The sequence below is a fragment of the Thunnus thynnus genome, chromosome 10 (assembly GCF_963924715.1).
Source record: "Thunnus thynnus chromosome 10, fThuThy2.1, whole genome shotgun sequence".
Classification (NCBI taxonomy): Eukaryota; Metazoa; Chordata; class Actinopteri; order Scombriformes; family Scombridae; genus Thunnus; species Thunnus thynnus.
The window spans coordinates 23,818,246-23,837,941 of NC_089526.1; the positions used below are offsets into that span (position 1 = coordinate 23,818,246).

Genomic DNA, 19,696 nt, shown 5'->3' on the forward strand with positions numbered 1-19,696 from the left:
CCTTGCCAGGCACCTAATGATACCTGACACAATTGACATCTGTTCAGTGCAGGAGTCAGGGGTGAGATGAGGCAGCCTAGTCTCCTTAACATTACATTAATATACCATTTTCATTAGCAAACAGGTTAACAATTCCTCATGCAAACTTCGGTGAAATTTAACCATGGCAGACTGTTTTATGTGATATGTCGTGTGAAGGTTCTGCTCTCATAAATCAGCCATGGTCTTGTGGACAAATTCTATGTGCCACATTGTATAAGATCACTTTAATCTATCAGGTTATAAAAAGTCTAAAATTCCATTCACAATTTTTTTGGTACAATAAACCCCTATTTAAAGACAATAAAACCTCAATAGGTATAGACTGTGGTGACCAATCTTTACATACATGAATAAACAACCCGATGTCCACTGATGTCTTATTTTTAGCCTTGCTTCTCTGTTCTTATCCAGTACAGCTATGTTCTGCAGGCTGCACTGAATGCATGCATCTCTACATGGCACAGCATGATCCCTGGCAACAAACATCAAATGTGTCTCCATGGGAGTTGCGGAGAGGCTGCGAAATTTAAATGTATTTGTTTGAAAAATCAAATTCAGTGAGTTCAACAAAGTGTGACTAAGCACATCAAAGGCAATCTAAATATCAACAAACTCGCCACAACAACACTACAGTTTGATGCAGAGACCGTTAGATTAAAATTCAACATACTGCTGAGCTATAAACATTTGCATCAAAAAATCTATAGAAGATACAAAATCATCTGGTCAGGGACATTGCTGTGTGCAACCAGATGTTATTCAGAGCACCCCAAACCAAAAACTGTTTCTCCCAAAGCCTTCTATCACACCAGCAGAGTTTGATTAGACATTGACCATACAATGATGATGATGGTAATTAGAAAATACCAAAGGGTGTGCTTTAGCAATTCAACACTCATCAGCCATTTGAAAAAAACTTGATCATAAAGGGCCTGTTTGCTGAACTTGGCTGCCAAGCAGTTCTTGGATGACTTATAGGTAGAGAACTGTGCCAGTGATGTGAAGGAAAAGAAAGTCAGGTATTGAAGAACCAATACATAACACACTGTACTGTACAAGTCATTTGGGTTAAATGTAGCTAATCTACCACTCATTTTTTTAATGTATTTGGTGTATCAATCTCTTTTGGGTGACAAAAAAAGGATGATTATGAGTGTCTAAAAATGTTTCTCTTGGCTTGCTTAAAGCTTACTGTGCAATTGCATCTGTTATAGGAAAACAAAAATATTAAATGACCTGTACTGGGATTTGAGGAAATAAATTGATTGGGACATCCACATTTTTGGCCACTTGGGGGCAGCAGAAACAAACTGTACACACAACGTTTACATATTATTACCCAGTGTTCATATTGGCACCTGATTTTGATTTCATTTTAGTCTTAGTCTAATGGAAATGTGTATTAGCTTTAGTCTAATTTCATATAATTAGATTTTTGTTAGTTTAAGTGTAGTTTTAGTTAATAAAAACTGAAGACATTTCACTTTTCATCAGTGAAATGGTAGTTTCATTTTTGGCACAGTTTTTTAATTTTCATGTCTCTGAAGCATTTTAAGACTACATCTGTCGCCATCTTTGTTGTGTACAGTTACAGGTGTCACTCTTGTTTATCTCAGGGTTAGTGGAAAGGCTGCATTTACTTGTTCACACTCACTTCCCATGTGACAATACAATGGACTCGCTCTCCTCATTAAATCCAGTGGTCCAGCTCACCCGGCGTTACTGCAGCTGTGTTCTCTCTACCATAGATCATTCAGAAACTGGATTCACCCAACTGTTCACTAACATACTGATAATTGTGTGGGTTTAGCTTGAGAGGAGAAGCTGATAACTTTAACTCAGTAATATTTATAGTGAACATCTTAGAAGACGATTTTGACGGTTGAACGCCAACATTAATGCTGTAATACCATCTGAAAGGTAGCTGACTGAAAATGACATCAAAGTCATATTTTTATTTATTTACTCCTCACATCACCATTTATTTGCAGTTGTATTTCTGGCCACCTGGTGAATGTAAATATATTATACTCACTCTCCTTTTAGCCCTGTTTTGCACTACAACACCTCTTGAGAAAAACATCTCCACTGTGTTCATCAGCCAGGTGCTAACTTTGTGCGCTGATTGGTGCCGGGCAGGTAGTCTACAGTCTGTTTATCAGAATGTTTTTGCTAAAACATCTGCTGCAGAGGAGAATCATGCTGATGAAAACAAACTGAACCAAAACAGTAAACTGTGGGCCGTACAACCAAAATAATGAGTTGACGTGTCAGCTTATTGTTGAAATCCAGTCACTGCAGAGGCCAAAACATAAGCCATTGTTTATAATACAGCAGGGAACCACAGAAAGAAAATAAATACATGTTAAATATGAGACCCTGCAATTGAAAACCCAGCAGAAGACTGGAAATATACATGCTGCCACAACACAAATGTAACATGGAGGTCTAGTGCAAGACTTTTCAGTGTGTAACTGTTAAAAATACAAATTAACAAATAAGTGAACTTTCTAATAGGTGGCTTTGATATATTGTAAAACTGATGTTACCATCTCTTCTTCAGTTAATGTTTGCAAGAATAGGTGAATTTACATTCTTTGAAATGTTTTTCCATATACAATTCATTCTCTGCAGTTTCTTCTATCTGAAACGTGCTGCTGCTCACAAGTGTCTCCACAAACCTGCTGTGACCAGGATGTGACTAAGGATAAATTCAAAAACTTTAGAAGTTTTTAGACTGTTGAGAGTGTCACTAATCATACCCCAAAGTAACCTCTACTCCGTGAACCTTCACTTGCCCCTGATCAGAGCTCTAATTTCAGCTGCCAGATGTTGCTGGGACATTGGACAGATTGCACTCAGCCAAATAAAAATGTGATGACATAAATTATTTTCCAGGATGACAACACACAACAGATTTTATATGAGGTAAGATTCATTTAAGGCTCATGCTCCAAAAACAATCCTTTCTATCGCAATACAAATTGTGCAACATGCTGTACAGACTTTAAGTGAACGCCCATGTGCATAGTGTATATGATTAATAGATTCACTGGTCTGACCCCCCATCCTCTCCAAGAAAGAAAAAAGCATATCATTACATTTTAAAAGACTTATGCTAACTATCAACCATTCATTGCTATAATCATCACTTTCTGGCAGCCGTTCTTGAGAGGACTATATTGGGAAACAAAAGACCTGCTCTCGCAAGCAAATGTTTTGAGAAACTCACCCCAGGTCACTAATTAAAAAGTAATAGATGCATCCCTACTGTAATTATACCAGCACTGACTCAATGCCCTTTGGTGTATGGAAAGTCATAACTAATGTCTCAGACAGACATGGCCCTTGAATTAATTTGCAGGATGTGTTGCAGATATTTGAAGCCGTTGGTGTGGATAAGGCCTCTCATTGCAGGCAAAATAACCCCAAAAAAACTATGTGCCTCAATTGCAGGCTAGCTGCATATCGGAATGTGAGACAGTGAAACAAAGTAGTACTTTGAATAATAGCCTGCACTTAACATTGAATCAGGAATTCTACTATTATGAGGGTTTAAAGAACCCCCTAAAGAAATCAAGTGTTTTAGACACAGTGTTAGCCCTCAGCTAACAAGTGTTACTATCTGGAGGACCCTAAATAAATTGTTGATATAACTGAACCTTGGGAAAACAGCTGCTGCTTAATACCAGGGGCTGGTGCTGGTGTTAAACTTCCTGAAAACCTGTATAAACTTCATTTTAAGGTGGGCAAAATGAATGCAAACAACACTAATACAATGCCAATGGGGAACTTTTAACCAAACAAAGCATCACCCAGTCTGCAAAATACAGCCTGGTTAAAAACAGTGCATATGGTGCTTAACATCATAATAAACAGCAAATACTTTTGTGATGCCAGAGAAAACCAAAAACGACAACATTAATATGATGCTGCAGGGCTCTTTTAAACCAGTGAAATCTGTCTGACCTATGCTTAAACTAAAACAAGGAGAAAACAATGCTGTCTTACAACTTCGCAAAAATATGTTAACAGCACTAAAGAGCAACAATAACTGAGGCCTGGTAAATCAACACTTGACCATAAAGGAAGTGAAAAGTGAAAGGAAAACAATAATGTGATTTTGTCATCATAACAACCTCTCCTCTACAATTTTTACTTACTCACAGAGAGCGGCAGTCAGACAGACTTTCATTATAAGTCATCACACTGGTAACGAGTGAGTTATGTGAACTAGTAAATGAGATAGTTGCGTGCAAGATTTCTCAGGGGCTGAGCTATTTATTTCGCCTGTATATCTAATGACTATGTAGCCCTTTGAAGAAGACAGAAGTTTGACGGAGTGGCAGTGTTTGTGAGCATACAAGCAACACACTTTCCCCACAGGAGCTGCCTGTGCAGACTGCCTGTCTGGCTTCCTAGCTGGCTGCTTGACTGGTTACTGAGCTGGATTTTCATGCGGCAAAGGAGTATTGACTGCAACCATGTTGGATCACAAGGCAAATCAGCTGGTAAACAACACATGCTCATACATGCACGCACGCACGCACACACTTTTCCAACTCAGCGGACACTCTGTAGCGCCACAGATGGACGAATGAAATGATTTGGGGAGAAAAGATGAAATTATGTTTTATGGGTCAACTGTCTTTCAAAGACTTTTCTAAAGAGAAGGCAGGTTGAAATGGCATTGAGGCAGGTTTTAGATAGGCCAAAAATGTTTTCATTGCAAATATACAACCTTCAACAAAGGGCAAGCAGATAGTATTACTCCCAGCTTGATACATGTGCAGTACACGGCTGCAGCCTATCTCTGTCCTTTGGAAAGTGTCAAGACTACTGGCTATTGTTTGGATATGTTGCAAAAAAGCTCCCATATCTGTCCTCCTTAATAAATACAGCATGACCCTTTCAGGACATGCTTAAATGTTAAAGTTGCAGTATCACACTGACAGAATGCTTAAGCTGCAGGAAAGAAGGCACTGATTGATGATAAAATTCACAGAAAGATGGCGTTGGTTTGCATTACAACATATTTGACGAAAGATTGACAGGCTGTCGAGAAATTAGATTCCATCTGGCTGTGTCCTTCACTGTGTCCTTCATATGCACGCAGATTCAAATCCACTTAATTGCAGTCATGATTCAATCATCTCAGAGAGTCTACTAGCATCACACATTCTCAGTCATAAGAATGAGCAGCACATGCATATTCATGCGTATGATGTAGCTAACCATATCAGCATAACAAGGAAGATGTACAGCGGTGACAGTGAGTTACTATGGTTTGTAAATGAATACATTATGAATGAGTACACCGAATGTTTCTGTTTTATATGCGTCAGTCACAAGGGTCCCCTCTGAAAAAAATGGAAATTTATGATGGCAATCATGTCGTTGAGCTTTACTGTAAATTCAGATGATTGCGATGATGACAATGATAATGATTATAATGATTGAAGGGGATGTAACTCAACCACAATAGGTCAGGTATGGAGGTCAGTACACCACCGTTTTTAAACTGATAACACCATTTCAGGATTTCAGGGAAGCCGCCTGTAGAGGTTTGAGTAAGTAATATCATACTGCTTAGATAGCTGTTTAAATATTTATGTTGTGTACTGTGTTGTAACACTAGACCATTAAAGAATGAATGATAGTCATGAAAAACTGAGCAGTATGTTATGCGATGTCTCAGTATTACCCTACCACATACATCATTTGTCTGCAATCCTTAACATGTACAACTCTCACACTTAAAAAGTTATAACACAACAACCTGACTGAGTGGCCCCAAAAGGAAACTTTCAGTTTTTTCCCTCTTTATAAATTGCCCTGATATAATATCCCCTCTCCTCCCTATAGGAAAATATTTTCAACTGTCCTTATTATTTTTCAGTATTGAGTAATGGAAAATGCCTCATATGCAACAAAATGTGATTAACATCCAAATCGGCATGAAATTCTGTTGAAGATTACGCAGGCAAAATATGGATGCAGAAGAACGGGATCTAATTCAACCAAGCCACCCACTGGAGAATGAGAGAGAGGTAGACTGAGACAGGAGAGCGAGAGAGAGAGAGAATGTGAACGAATAGGCAGATGGAGAGGGGAGAGGTCCTGGACTGGCCAGGTCTGGGGCAGGTGGGGAGATGAGGAGGGGGTAAAAATGGATGGAAAAGGGCATCTTGGAAGTGAGGAGGAGTGAGGCAAGAGGATGGGGTCAGCCTGTTAGTGCAGGAGAGGGTCAGGGAAGAGAGCAGACAGTGAGGAAATAACCCGAAGGATATTGGGCGTAGAGAGGAGGAGAGGAGCAGACAAGCCAAAGAAACACATGGGTAGGAGGGAGAATGAAGGGAAAAGGAAAGGAAAGGAAAGGAAAGGAAAGGAAAGGAAAGGAAAGGAAAGGAAAGGAAAGGAAAGGAAAGGAAAGGAAAGGGAAGGAAAGGAAAGGAAAGCTTGAGACAGAACTCAAAAAATATAATGAAAGAACAGGGAAAGAGAGAGAGGTAGAGATGGATGAGTGATGGGGTTCTCTTGAAGGAGCAGACGAGAAGGGGTGAGCGAGATGGTCACAGAAGGATAGTTCATATTTAGATAGCTCCCCGCTGCACTCAGCTCTGCTTCAACACAGATAACTCAGTACATCCATTAGTTCAACTAATTCCCATCGCCATCTGCCATGCAATTTCAGATGCACCTCTGGAGTCGCAGAAAAGGTTCAGGACTTCGGGGGAAGGGATGTTGATTTGGAAAATATGAGATTAATTTGCTTAATTGAAGTACCTAATGTTTCCATAACTCAACAGTGGAGGCCCTATAGGAAATCAGGTAGAGTAAGCGTGATCAAACACTCCTCTCTTAAGAACAAGGGTGTCTCTTCTTCTCCTGGTTGATGGGTTTTTTTTAATGGTGACCCAGTTTATGAAGAGCTGTCCTGATCATAGCCTTACATATGTAATACAATTAGTAGATAATGAGCAAAAAATAATGATTTTCTTACCTTCATATGCTACCTTAAATCCATGAGCGCTTACTGCAAAGTCACTGGTAAGCCTCAGTGAAAAAATGGAGCCAGAACTGGTGACAGGCGGAGGGATGGTAAATCCTGTTAACCTGCAGACAAGAAAAAGAGACATCAGTACTGAATGTATGATTTAATTTATATCATCACATTTATGTAGTAATAACAATAAAAAATACACTACACTGTTCTAGTGTCAGCCTGTGTAAAACAAATGTTTTAATAAACTATATGATGATAGTCATAAATTATAAAAAAATTACTATGTTAATACATTTGTACTGTTTAGCTTCAACATGAAACCAAAGAAGCAATCAACTTCAAGCATCAGATGCCATTGTTCCCTGTTGTGACAGCAGTACATGTACAATACCACCATTTAGGTTTTTCTGCCCAGATTTTCACAATTCCAACAAGACAAAATTGTAGGAAACCAAAACACTACATGAGCCTGTTTAACATAGTCATTTTTTTGTATTGAAATTAGATCAGCCACCAGGTGAACCAGGTGGCTGACCATAAATTTACAAATTCCGGTTGAAAGATGTACGCACTTAAGTGCAACAATGCACAAGAAGTGTACACTCATGAACTATCACTTAAAATAATGACTGTTCAAAGACCTCAAACCACCGATGAAACTGTGCGCTGTAGCTTTTTGTGCCTAATAAAACAGAACTGCTCTGAGAATTGTGATGCAATTTGTCCACTGATAATATATTGGGCACTATACAATCAAAACCCAAGTGAGAATCTTCCCTATTGTTGGATGGTGTTTGAGGGTTGGCAGCTGCATTGTAACAGACTGCTTCATTACAGCATTTCAAATTAGGTGTAGATCCAAACAAATCCATTTACTTTCACGACGTCGTAAACAAGATGTGTTGCTGACCATTCCTCTGCGGCATTTGCTGATGTTCTATCGACCTTCCACTGCTGTAAGCCAAGCTGTGTAGCATCGGACAGAACTTGTGCACAAAACAAAATGTCTCCTTCTCTTGTTTTCTCTTGTAATTTTCTATTGCTACTTTTGGGGCTGTTTGTGTGACTGAACCTCTGCTTGACAATAACGTGAATAATGTCTGTAGTAGGCAAAATGTGGAGAGAAACAGAAATTCCCCCTGTGACAGGAAAGAAGAGGGTGCTGTATTTACAGCTTCAATAGTGTTTCCAATTACAGCGCTGTGAACTGTGCGGGTCCTTGCAGTAAATAATTACCCTTTGTTGCAGATAGTGCACAGCATGCCAAGATACAGCTAAAAGTCAATTTCCACATGATGCAGTTTTGGATACATTCACAAGGAAAGATCTTATAATTTGACCTTGTTAGAAGTTTTCTCACACACAAAAGTGTTCTACTTAATTTGAATGCTATTGTGGTAAAGTGGAGACGCTGATGCTTGTGCATCACAGGAAAAACTTGTTTGAGTGAACAAACATGAGAGCAAGGTAGCCCCTTGAAACTGTTTTGTTTAATTGTTTTAATTATTTATGTTTTTGACTGATGAAATTTGGTAGGTTAGTGCAATATCCAAACTGGCTACAATCCAATATATTAACCATTATGTCATTCATTTTATAAGCCTTAAACCCTGTTAAAGTACAAATAACTCAGTGCCAAAACAAACGCTGAAAGAACTATAGGAGACAATCCTCTTTGAACTGGAGCTGACAAATGCAACAAAACATTTATAGGCCTCAGTTTTATAAATATGGAACATTGAAATATTAAGAAACACTTGTACACTTTTGTCTTTGGATTATTTGAATTTTGTGTTGCAAAGATAGCTCCGGTCAGAGTTCACACAGAAATATGAACATGGTTCTGTGAGTCAGATTACAAATATGAAAAAGACGAGTATGACCCTGGCCTCTCTCTGGAGCTACTGTTAGCTGCTGTGGCGTGTAGCAAACAAGCCTTCGATCCTTCTTGTGCAGCACACCTCTCTCTCAGTGCCATTCCAACAGGAGAACAGGGGTTAGAGGGATCTGCAGTGCCCTGTCCATGCGGGAGTTATACATTTTCAATGAATCACAGTTTGATATCATGCTGGGTAGTCTTTAGAATTGCCCTCCTTACCTCAAATCTGGGGAGAGGGGATACATAGGGGAACTAATTATTGGCTGAGCGGAACAGACAAGAACAGAACAATCAGTGGCTGTGGAGTACATGTTCCAACAGAGGTCGATGGCACCCACCAGGATGAGTGCGATGCAATTACACAATGACACTAAAAAGCCCTGTCTTGCAATAGTTAAAGAAGTAGGGCAAATGAACACTGAATTATTTGGTTCATTAAACCAAAAAGTTGAGCAATCTCTTTATATTGTGTTGTGGCACTGACTATCATGACAGAGTAAACATAAGAGGGGAAAAGATGTGCTGCTATGGCAACATGTGATACAGGGAGACAAGGACGGGAGAGAAAACAGATGCAGTGTTATGGCAACATGTACAGGGTAATGTGAAGATTTAGACCCGATGAGCTAATGCCTCTATATTTCTTTTAGTCTCCCTCTTCCACCAAGATATGTGGAATAAAAAAAGGCAATTTTCCCATAACGACAAGCAAGGTGGATAAAATGCTGTAGAAACAGCTTAGCCCTGACAAACTGAACCTTAGAGCCATATTCCAAGTCTCAACAGACTAAATCCCTTCTTAGATTGCACTGTTGTCATCATGGCACAAAACAGCAAGGGAATGAGGATGTCATGGGGTTAGTGTACATGAGGGAAAGACATCCTTTCTGAGGATGTCAGTGAGAAGGATTAGAAGGTGACAATCCAGGCAGAGTTGGTCAAAATTCTCTACTCCTTGCCCCATTTCTGGTTCAAACGGGTCATAATGATCAGGGTTATGTAGGAATACTTTACAGCTGAAAATGAGTATTGAATAAGAAACATGTTTTACCACAGGCATGAAAATGTGAGACTGTCAGAGACATACTCATTCTGAATTAATCTTGTACATTCTACAGCTTGTCTGAAGCATTTAGAAAGACATGGATATTACTATTTTATGCAAAAAAGAGCTACTTGACATTTTGACTCCGTTTTCTCAAGGAATCTGTGGAATATCTTATGGTGTTTTGGTTTGTTTAAAACCAAAGAAGCACATTGAGACCTAAGTATGTCTCTAACAAAAGCAGACAAAGAGATCCTCATCACGGGTGTTCACTACTGCCTGTTGCTTTGGCAACAAGAGCATCAGGTGAATGGTTGGAAAATGTCATTAACAAATAAACACCATGGGGCTCGCTATCTCCTTAGACACAAGAAGCCTGTGACTCACTTATCAGTCATAAGTCTGCAAACTAAATCACACATCCATTTGAAATTCTACAAAGAAGCCACCTTAAATACCGGATTACGCCCTAATCTGACTTTGGGAGGTAGGCCAAGCTCTCTAGGGAACTTTCATTTTAACTGAGGAAAGTAAAAGTACAGCATTTCAGGCATTACGGCCAAGATGAACATGGAACAAGACAGAAAAGTTTAATATAAGGATAGGCACTGTAATGAGGTGTGTCACAGCAACTATAATCATTGAAATAACATTTTTAATCTCTTAATGATACTTGGCTATTAAAACATCTGGCAATCTAACAAACACTTGCATTTAATTTATAGTTAATTCCAGTTTACTGCAAAAGCTTTTGCTAGTTCATATTCATATGATGTGAATTGACAGGAGGGCTCATTTTTATACCTGCTATATCCAACTATCTAAAAAGGTAGCTAAGAGGTAGGAAAGGGTAGTAGATTAATTGTTTACTAATCGGACATGTATTGATCTTTTTTTCCTATTCAATCTTTTTTCCTTTAGTATCTATGGACAGTGAGCACACGTGTATGGAAAACATGGTGCCTCATGACCAAGACGGCATTCTACATTCTACAAAAACCATAAATTTGATCTCTGTGCAACTACTCGATCTGGGATCAAGTAAATTACACGACTACTTGATATGTGAAATACGTGAGAATCAACAGAGGAGGAGGGTAGAGCACTACTGTCTTAGATCCATTACATTGGGTTACATTTAAGCAAAACAGGATCAAAACCATTGTTAGAAGCGATAAAGATCTGCATCTCTGTATGTTGCTCTGAAAAAAGAGGAGGGTTTGGATTAAATAATAACTTTATGGCAAAGAATTTCCAATTGTAAAGAAAATAAGGTCATCCACTTCAAATAACGTAGTCCCAATCAGCACCATTATTTGATTTGACCTTGATGCTGATGGAAGCTGGGGTATTAGAGGTGAAAAGAAGTAGAAACAAAATTATTATATACTTGATGGATTTGAAACAAAAAGACAACATTTGTGAAGCCTTCACAGTGGCAGAGCATGCAGTAATTATGGCTTTCTGATCAGTGCTTATTCACAAAAAACTCACACTAAATTAAACTTGTGCAGCTCTACACTTGGAAATCACAAAATGCCACAAGTGAGAGTCAAATAGAAACCAGCTGTCTTGCATCTGTATTGGACTCCACCAGTTCAACCACAGTGGGTGTAGAGATGCCGGGTGCCTGAACAGTTATGGTTCCTCCCGTTTATGGATCAAAGTAACACCAGTGGCAGCAGAATGACTGTGCGTGCCTGGGCACAGTGCACCAATGATTGCCTGGACAGATGCAGCCTTTCCTTCCACCTGAACACACTACATCAGCCCTGAAGGTAGCTGTCAGACATTCCCACCATCTGATTAGTGTGTCACAGTAGCGGTGTGCCGTAGAGGGAGAGGAGAGAGAGACGGAGATGATGTACCTCTATTTGTCTGACTCACTGTCTCTCTACCTCCATCTGTCTTTCCCTCTGTGTCGCACTAGCTCTTTCTGTCACACTAGCTCTCTCTCTCACTTTCTCTCTTTCTCGTTGCATGAGGTTGCCGTTATTCACCGTTACTATTCCTTTTTCTGTCTTGCTGGTTCATTGTCTGCTTTGCCTCTTTGTATCTCTTTGTTTGTCTCTGTCCACCTCTCCTTGCTGCTACACTGGTCTTAACCTCTTTGTGTCTCCTGGGAAAGAAAAAGGAAGAACAAAAACAGACATGGGGAGGGGGGGGGGGGGGGGGGGGGGACTTTAAGTGTTCTGCTGATCTTACCTAGTAAGCAACAATTAAAGTGAACCACTTTCCTTTAGATTATAGTTAGAAGCAGAGCGAAATAAGGCCTTTTACTCACTACGGTGAATAACAGCCTTCTTGCAGGCCGTCTCCTCAACACAAAGAAAAAAAAAACTGCAAGGGATGATTAATAGACTTATTTTGCACTGACATGTCCTAACTCATTACTGCAGCCCCAGACACCGACATTTCGTTTTAATAACTGCAGTAATAAAGGTCAAATCATCCTATCAATTAATTCATTCTTGGTTCTCCTCAGTCTAATAAGAGTGAAGAATGAAAAAAAGTAATTTCTTGAATTGCAAAGGGAAATGTAATATGTAGTAAGCCTGGTGAATGGTCAGAAAGTTGATATCCTTCCCTTTCTGGCTGGTGTGCTACTAATCTTTAGTTTTGCACAGTATCACTTTGTGGTTTTCTGCAGTATCATGCATCTGCAAATTGATAATAGGCAGTGTGTCAAATGCAGACAACAAAACTGGGATCATTTCAACTAAAAAAACTGTAATCTGATCACAGGTGTGAAGACAAAAGCGTAATTAATCCTCTGTTTCTCCACCGTTTACACCATCTGCATTGTAGTTCTGGTATAGGAGAGGACAGGCAAAACCCTGCACACCTGTTAATCCAAATACATTGTACTGCTTTGTTGTTTTGGAAAGAGATATTTTTTAAATCAAACATATGAGTCATAATGAATCACAAAGTTACCAAAAACTTAAGACTTCACTCATGACTGAATAGACTGAAGACTGTTGGTAACAAAATGGTAACAAAATGACAAGTTGCAATTTTTTATTCCATAACAAATGCTGTGTTGTTTCATTCTCATCCTTTACACTCCCAACACAACAAGCCACTCTGTTTGGATTGGTTGTGGCAAATTCTATGCAGTATATGGCAACAAATTTATTTCTATAATATCTAATTTGATGGCCTATGCTCTGTGTTCTCTGTGTAAGAAAAGACACTGTAGACCTACTGAAGCCATTTGTCACCACTGGCAACACTTGTTCTATGATTAGTACAGTTCAAGTTCTAGGATTTTATAACAGGGTATGCTGTAACAAGAGAGTAGCAATACATAAAAACACACAGGTTATGAGTCACAGATTTACACTCTACCACCTAACACTCTGTGTGCCACCCGAGAAGTGTCTCACATAGTAACAGCCTCAGAAATAGACAGAAACAAAGATTTTCATACCAGGCAGTTAAGGGGATTAAAGTTAAAAAAAATCAGAAGTCAGAATTGTTGTCAGAACATGTAAGATTGGAGGCAAGTCGGCACATTTCCACCAGTGTTACCATTAAGAAACTAAAACTATACCTAAAGAGTAAGAACAGTTTTGTTAACTGAAACAGAAACAAAGACAAGAGTTGGCAACATGAACTGTTACATGATTGTAAAACCTTTGTTCTGACAATAAAACTTTTAATAGAGTGCTGCTGCGTTCAGCTTTGTGTTTCACCAACCATTTTGTTACAGCTGTTGTCAAGCTTTCAACATTCATAACAAGTTTGTCTCTGTAACTGAAGTCATTCAAGAAGAAACACTGCATTTTAAAATCCCATCTCTACTGGACGATGCACCAGATCAACAAAATCTCACTCACTGGATGTGGACCACTGCAATACATCCGCAGCTATCGGACCTCTACATTGAGTTACCTGGTTCTCTCCCTTCAGGTTTCTGTGTCTCACACTTTGGAAGTCTTTGTCCCTTTGACCAACAATGTCTATCTTTCTTGCAACCAACTAATTATAGACAACTCTCAGAAAAAAACGAGATTGAGCTGAACAGATATGTTTCATTCTGCTCATCTTAAATTACAGTTTACCCTCCAGGCACACTTTTGTAAAAGTGCTTACTGAGCTTAACACTTAATGTTCTGTAGAATGGAGACCTTTACAATTTCCAGGTCACCTGACCCTTTGGTCTATTTTGATTATGGGAGGTAACCTACACATATACCAAGTATTACATTCAAACCAAGAGTTTCTTTCTTTATAGGGTTCAGCCACACAGGAGATATTATATTATTCTATACAAATGGTTACTAAGGACATGCACTGTCTAGATGGTGTGAACGCACATAGTTGAAAAGTAAAGCAACCACGGATGAAGTTACATGAGAACTACAAAAACTAATATTTAAATCTTAGAATATTAATTAAAAATACACAAGCACAAGTCGATGATTCACCAGAATCAAGTTTTCAGTCTTTTGACTGTGGACGTTTTAGTTGAGGGTTTCAAGAGAGGGAGTGCTTATCCATAAAAGCTGCAGCAAGAAAACGCCACTCTATGGCCAAGCAACAAAAACTAAGCCATTATCAACACAGCATTTAATATGTGCTTGTCATAGTAATTGTATAATCACAGCAGCAAAAAGATCACCTAAATGAGGTCATTACTCGTGTATGGCAATACCGGAATAAAAGGCTTTATTAACCTAACTCTCCTTCTCTCCTCTACTATCCTCAGAATATAATTTCAGTACAATAATGAGTGCTCCAACCAGCCATTTTTAGGCACGAGGGATTGAACATAATATAAGTGCAGCGCTGACTTCACAGAGCAAAGAGAATACATAGATCAATGGGGAGACACTCTAATCAGGTCCATCACGGGGATGTCGATTCTTTTTCATGTTAAAAATTCATTGTCGCTTTTGTCGTGTTCCCTTCTGAATTTCTGTCTTAATTAATTAATAGCATTAATAAATTAAAGGCCTCTTTAATCTCTATCAAAGTTTCTATTTATAATTACCCTGGAAGAGAGAAAGAAAAGCAGAGAAAAGGATTGTCTGTCATGATGTTCACCCTCTTATTTATTCCAGCTGAAGTTACACCTGAGTGAGTGAACATATATTCAAAGGGAGGAAGGAAAAACAAGGAAAAACAGAAAATGAAACAACTACAGGTGTTGCTATATGGAAATGAGCATCTTTCAGAACAAGTTGCTGGTGTAGAGGGGTGGGAAAGTTTGTGTTGCATCTGTCTCGACAAAGTTAAACAAAAAGTTAAAAAAAAAAACACAAGGTGCGAAAGATTGTTTTTTCCTTCTTCTTAGTGATTTTTTGTTTTTGGGGAGAATTACTTGTGTAAGAGCAGGCGTTCTCTGTACTCGCATACATTTTGGGCCCTAGGGGCACAGGGAAGATTCTGTCATGGAATTATTATTTTCTGGCACCACATAGTCCCACATTGTGAAGAAATCCACCACTTGGAAAAACAAAAGTGTGACTAATACATAAAGAACAACGTTGCTATTTAGAGGTTTGGACTGGATCAAGAAAAACCCATCAAAATTTGAGCCATTTCCTTTTGTCTCGTAGCAAGAATTAACGGCGCTTTTCCTCCCTCTCTCTGAATGGCAGGATTACTTCCATCTGAATTCAAAAAGTCTCAGCAAAATATCATCTCCGGTTTCTTGTTTAGCAAATTGTTAACCCTATATTTGACACAGCCTAATCAGCAACGGCTATTAGAGGTAAATTTGTCCACAACACCTATACATTTGTTTAAAACAGCAAATATGACTCAAATCCCAAATATCTGTGTGGTCTATCTACTGATAAGGGAAATAGATCCCAAAAGCTAGAAACCTTAGAACATTCAAACCTGATTCAACAGATGTACAATAGCAGACGACTACAAAATGAATGGAAGACCATGTAATGATTGTGAAGGTTTACATCCATATAAACTGTATTATAATATCGGCAATTCTAAGATAAAAACATCTAGATTATTTCACAAACACACTTTACCACATGCCTGAAACATGTCAGTGTTACTGTTAATAACTAATAGGACTGTCAAAGACGTTAGGACTAACACATATGAGTTTGAAGGAAATTGAAATTTGCACATTTGGTGCACATGACTGAACACTAAAAAGCTCTGTTACTTTTAATTCACTGAAGAAATGATGAATTAGATACGCAGTGTTTAAACTGAGAGTGACATTATGAATTTCATTGTATTGAGTGGTTCACGTGACAACGAACATTTACATATATATTCATTTCGCTACATTCTGAATATAAAACGTTCGATAAACATACTGAACATGACAATCATAAACCACAAAAGATTAACTACATTTACATACACAAAATATTCAGTTTTTTGCCCTTATTCTGGAAAAGACAATATTCCTACTAAGGTGTTTACATGGCTAATGAAAATGAATATTCCACTAATAATCCCATTTACATACAGAGGGTTTTCAGGGTTTCCCTCTGCTCCACTGGGAAACGAAATCACAAAATCTCCGCAGGCAGTGAAGTAAACCAGCGAGGTGAAAAACATTAGTGAGCTGCTGCCTGATATTTATAAGTGATACTGATATGACTAATATTATAAATTTATAGTTACAGGCACATCCAGGACCTAGATTTTCCCATGATGCTTACTACACTGCTGAGTGTTTTTGGTGCATCACACTGAGTCGTTACCGTCAGTCAGGATAATAACTAAACCCCTCCGTCCCCGTTGTGAAGAAGGCGCGCTCTGTTTTTCCAGCCTGCCCTGAACAGCTCTCTGCTCTCCTCTCATTCCTCTCCTCTGTCTGCCTTCATGCTCCAGTATATGTCATTTTGCCTGCTTAGGGGTAAACAGGCAAGAGGGCCATGTGTCGCAAACTGCAGTAAAAACCCCAACTGAGACACATTGAGACACACTGTAAAATAAAGTATAGTAAATTATTGGTTACCTGATTCTGCACTACATTCATGTACAAAGAATGCGCCTAAAACCCAAATAATATCGATATATCTCATTCCTTAATCAAAAAATGCTACCTTCAGAATAAGGCCTAATTCAGAATATGCTGTTTACATGACAAGTATCAAAGTCGGAATATTGTCATATTTGGGATAATAGTGGAATATTACTGAGTGTGTAAATGTAGTCATTGACTCTAAACAGACACCTTCCTGACATTAGCTTTGTTGTGTTTTCTCTCACTGCATAAAACTGCAGCCTCCAACTATCACAGATGCTTGAACCAACATCTCTGTAAACAAACACCTCAATGTAATGTGCGTGGAAATTCGCTCTCTGTTGGTCCTTAACTTAACCTTGAAATGAATAGAAAAAATATACAGTACTGTGCAAAAGTTTAAGGCACTAAAAGTAAAGTGAGAATGCTTACAAAAATATTGCCATAAATAGTTTTCATTTATCAATTAACTTCTTACAAAGTTGAGTAAACAGCAGAAACCTAAATGAAATCAACATTTGGTGTGAGCAGCTTTTCCTTTAAAACAGTAGCAGTTCTCCTCGGTACACTTTAACACAGTTTTTCAGGGTAACGTGCAGGTAGGTTGTTGTAACCATCCTCGAGAAAGAATGTTCTTCTGTGGATTTATTATTTAGGCCATCTCAGGCGCTTCTTCATGTAATGCCAGATTGACTCCATGATGTTGAGATCAGGGCACTGTGGGGGCCATACCATACCATCTGTTGCAGGACTCATCATTCTTCTTGTTGCTGAAAATAGTTCTTTATGACTCTAGCTGTATGCTTGGGGTCATTGTCATGTCATTAATAAATTTGGGACCAATCCGACACCTCCCTGATGGTATTGCACAATGGATAAGAATCTAAACATCTAGGGTGCCTAAAACTTTTGCACAGTACTGTATATATATTATTTATTTGTATTTATTAATCACTAGATTCTATTATAGCCAAACCCCACATTGCATACAGTGCCACTGACAGATATATGTTCAGTTAACACAGCATTGTACACTATATTAGCACAGGGTTTTCCTTACCCATCTCAATCATTTTCTTCAGGGCAGGTAAGGGAAAAAAATCATCACTGACCACAAACATTATGGAGACAAGGAAATGCTAAGATGCTGAAACAAGTGAAACTGGGGAGAATGAACAGAGTTAATATGCTATTGGTCCAAAGTTTACACTTCTATACAATGTCTATATTGCTTTTATTAATAATCATAAGCAGTAGCTTACCACACCTACAACTGATTTTATCCAGGACAGGAATTTGTCTAAATCTACATTTGAAGGTTGAAATTACATGATTACTGAACTTAAAATGACAATATTTTATCAGGGCAAATTACAAGCATGTTATCCTTACAGTTATGGACAGTAACTTGCATAACCTGATATGGATAAGCTAACAGCACGTGATATTTGCTGAAGTTTAAAGAAACAGATTATCCTTGTTTTTCATTGCAATTAATACATGACATCTATACACATTAGGCTAGTGTGCCAATCCCTTACCACATAATTATACATAGATATGGGGCTGGTTAACATTATTATTATTTATTGCCATTCACTGGAATCATATTGTGATGATATGAACATACTGTTATCTTATCATTTTACACAGTTTTGTTGTCCAAATTAATAATTGTGTTTGTAATTTAAGTTTTAATGCAAAGCAATGGAAGACAGTTAAGTGAATTGATTTTTTTTTATGTGATTTTTCATACTTTTGCCATATCATGGTATATCGGAAAAATATTCCCATTAATACCATGACATGGACTTTAAACCTCACCCAGCTGTAGTGCAATATATTAAAATATTCAAACGAAATAATTCAAATTCGTTTAAAAAATTCCAACAGCTTGTAAAAGCTTATAAAATATTCTTTAATCTAAAGAAAATGTCTAAATTAATGTTCTAGTTTCAGTATGGTACAGTCGTTTGTTATTTAATGGAGATGTGAGTTGAGTTTTGGTGTGCAGACTCTAGTTCAGCCTTTGAGCTGCATATGCCTCACATACTTTGACAGCGGATCGGTTTCGCATACTGAACAGGTGTTAGATGTTTAGCTGCAAGGCCTTATTGCAGTTTGGGTGAACATCAAACCCCCCAACACTCCGAATCAAGGTAAGCAATGACTTTTACTGTGTCATCGGTAGGATTAGAGGAGCGATGGGTCTGTGATTACACAACAGCCACTCATATTCTCAAACATGTTTTGCACAATAACACTAGTGAACAAGAATTAACAGGCCCAACACCAACACAGACATTTACTATTCATTTTTTTCCGTAACACAGCACAATGATGGAAGCAGTGACAAACTTGAACTCGGTAATCCAGTTTGAATCCCACTGTATGAACTTGATGTAACTCTTGAAAAATTCCCTCCATTTTTCTACCATCACAACTGTAAATGGATCCTGGGAAAACCCTGCACTATTGCTACAATATCACAACAAAATTAAAAGAAAAAATCTTCAATTGGAATAGAGGAAAAGAATGACAGACACCACCAGTGAGCAAAAAATAATCTAAGTAAATAAATAAAATGCAAAACATCATGTTCTAATGGGCAGACTCAAAGTAGAATATCAAAGTTTAGTTACAAAGAGATTAAAAATAAATGATAAACCACAAACAAATAGAAGATATAGTAAATAATTGAAACAGACTTAATAAAGTATTCTGATTTTATGATTGGATATATTAAAAATCACGTTTAGTTTGTCA

General features: G+C 38.2%; 1 protein-coding gene across 4 annotated transcripts in view; it reads right to left on the reverse strand.

Moving 5' to 3' along the window:
- Window positions 1-19,696, reverse strand: part of LOC137191775 (CUB and sushi domain-containing protein 3-like) — a 234,512-nt gene that overhangs the window by 195,256 nt on the left and 19,560 nt on the right. For all 4 annotated transcript variants that reach the window (XM_067602161.1, XM_067602159.1, XM_067602160.1 and 1 more), the window contains exon 3: window positions 7,046-7,158. In XM_067602161.1, the coding sequence (XP_067458262.1) occupies window positions 7,046-7,158 (113 nt within the window). The remainder of the gene's footprint in view (window positions 1-7,045; window positions 7,159-19,696) is intronic.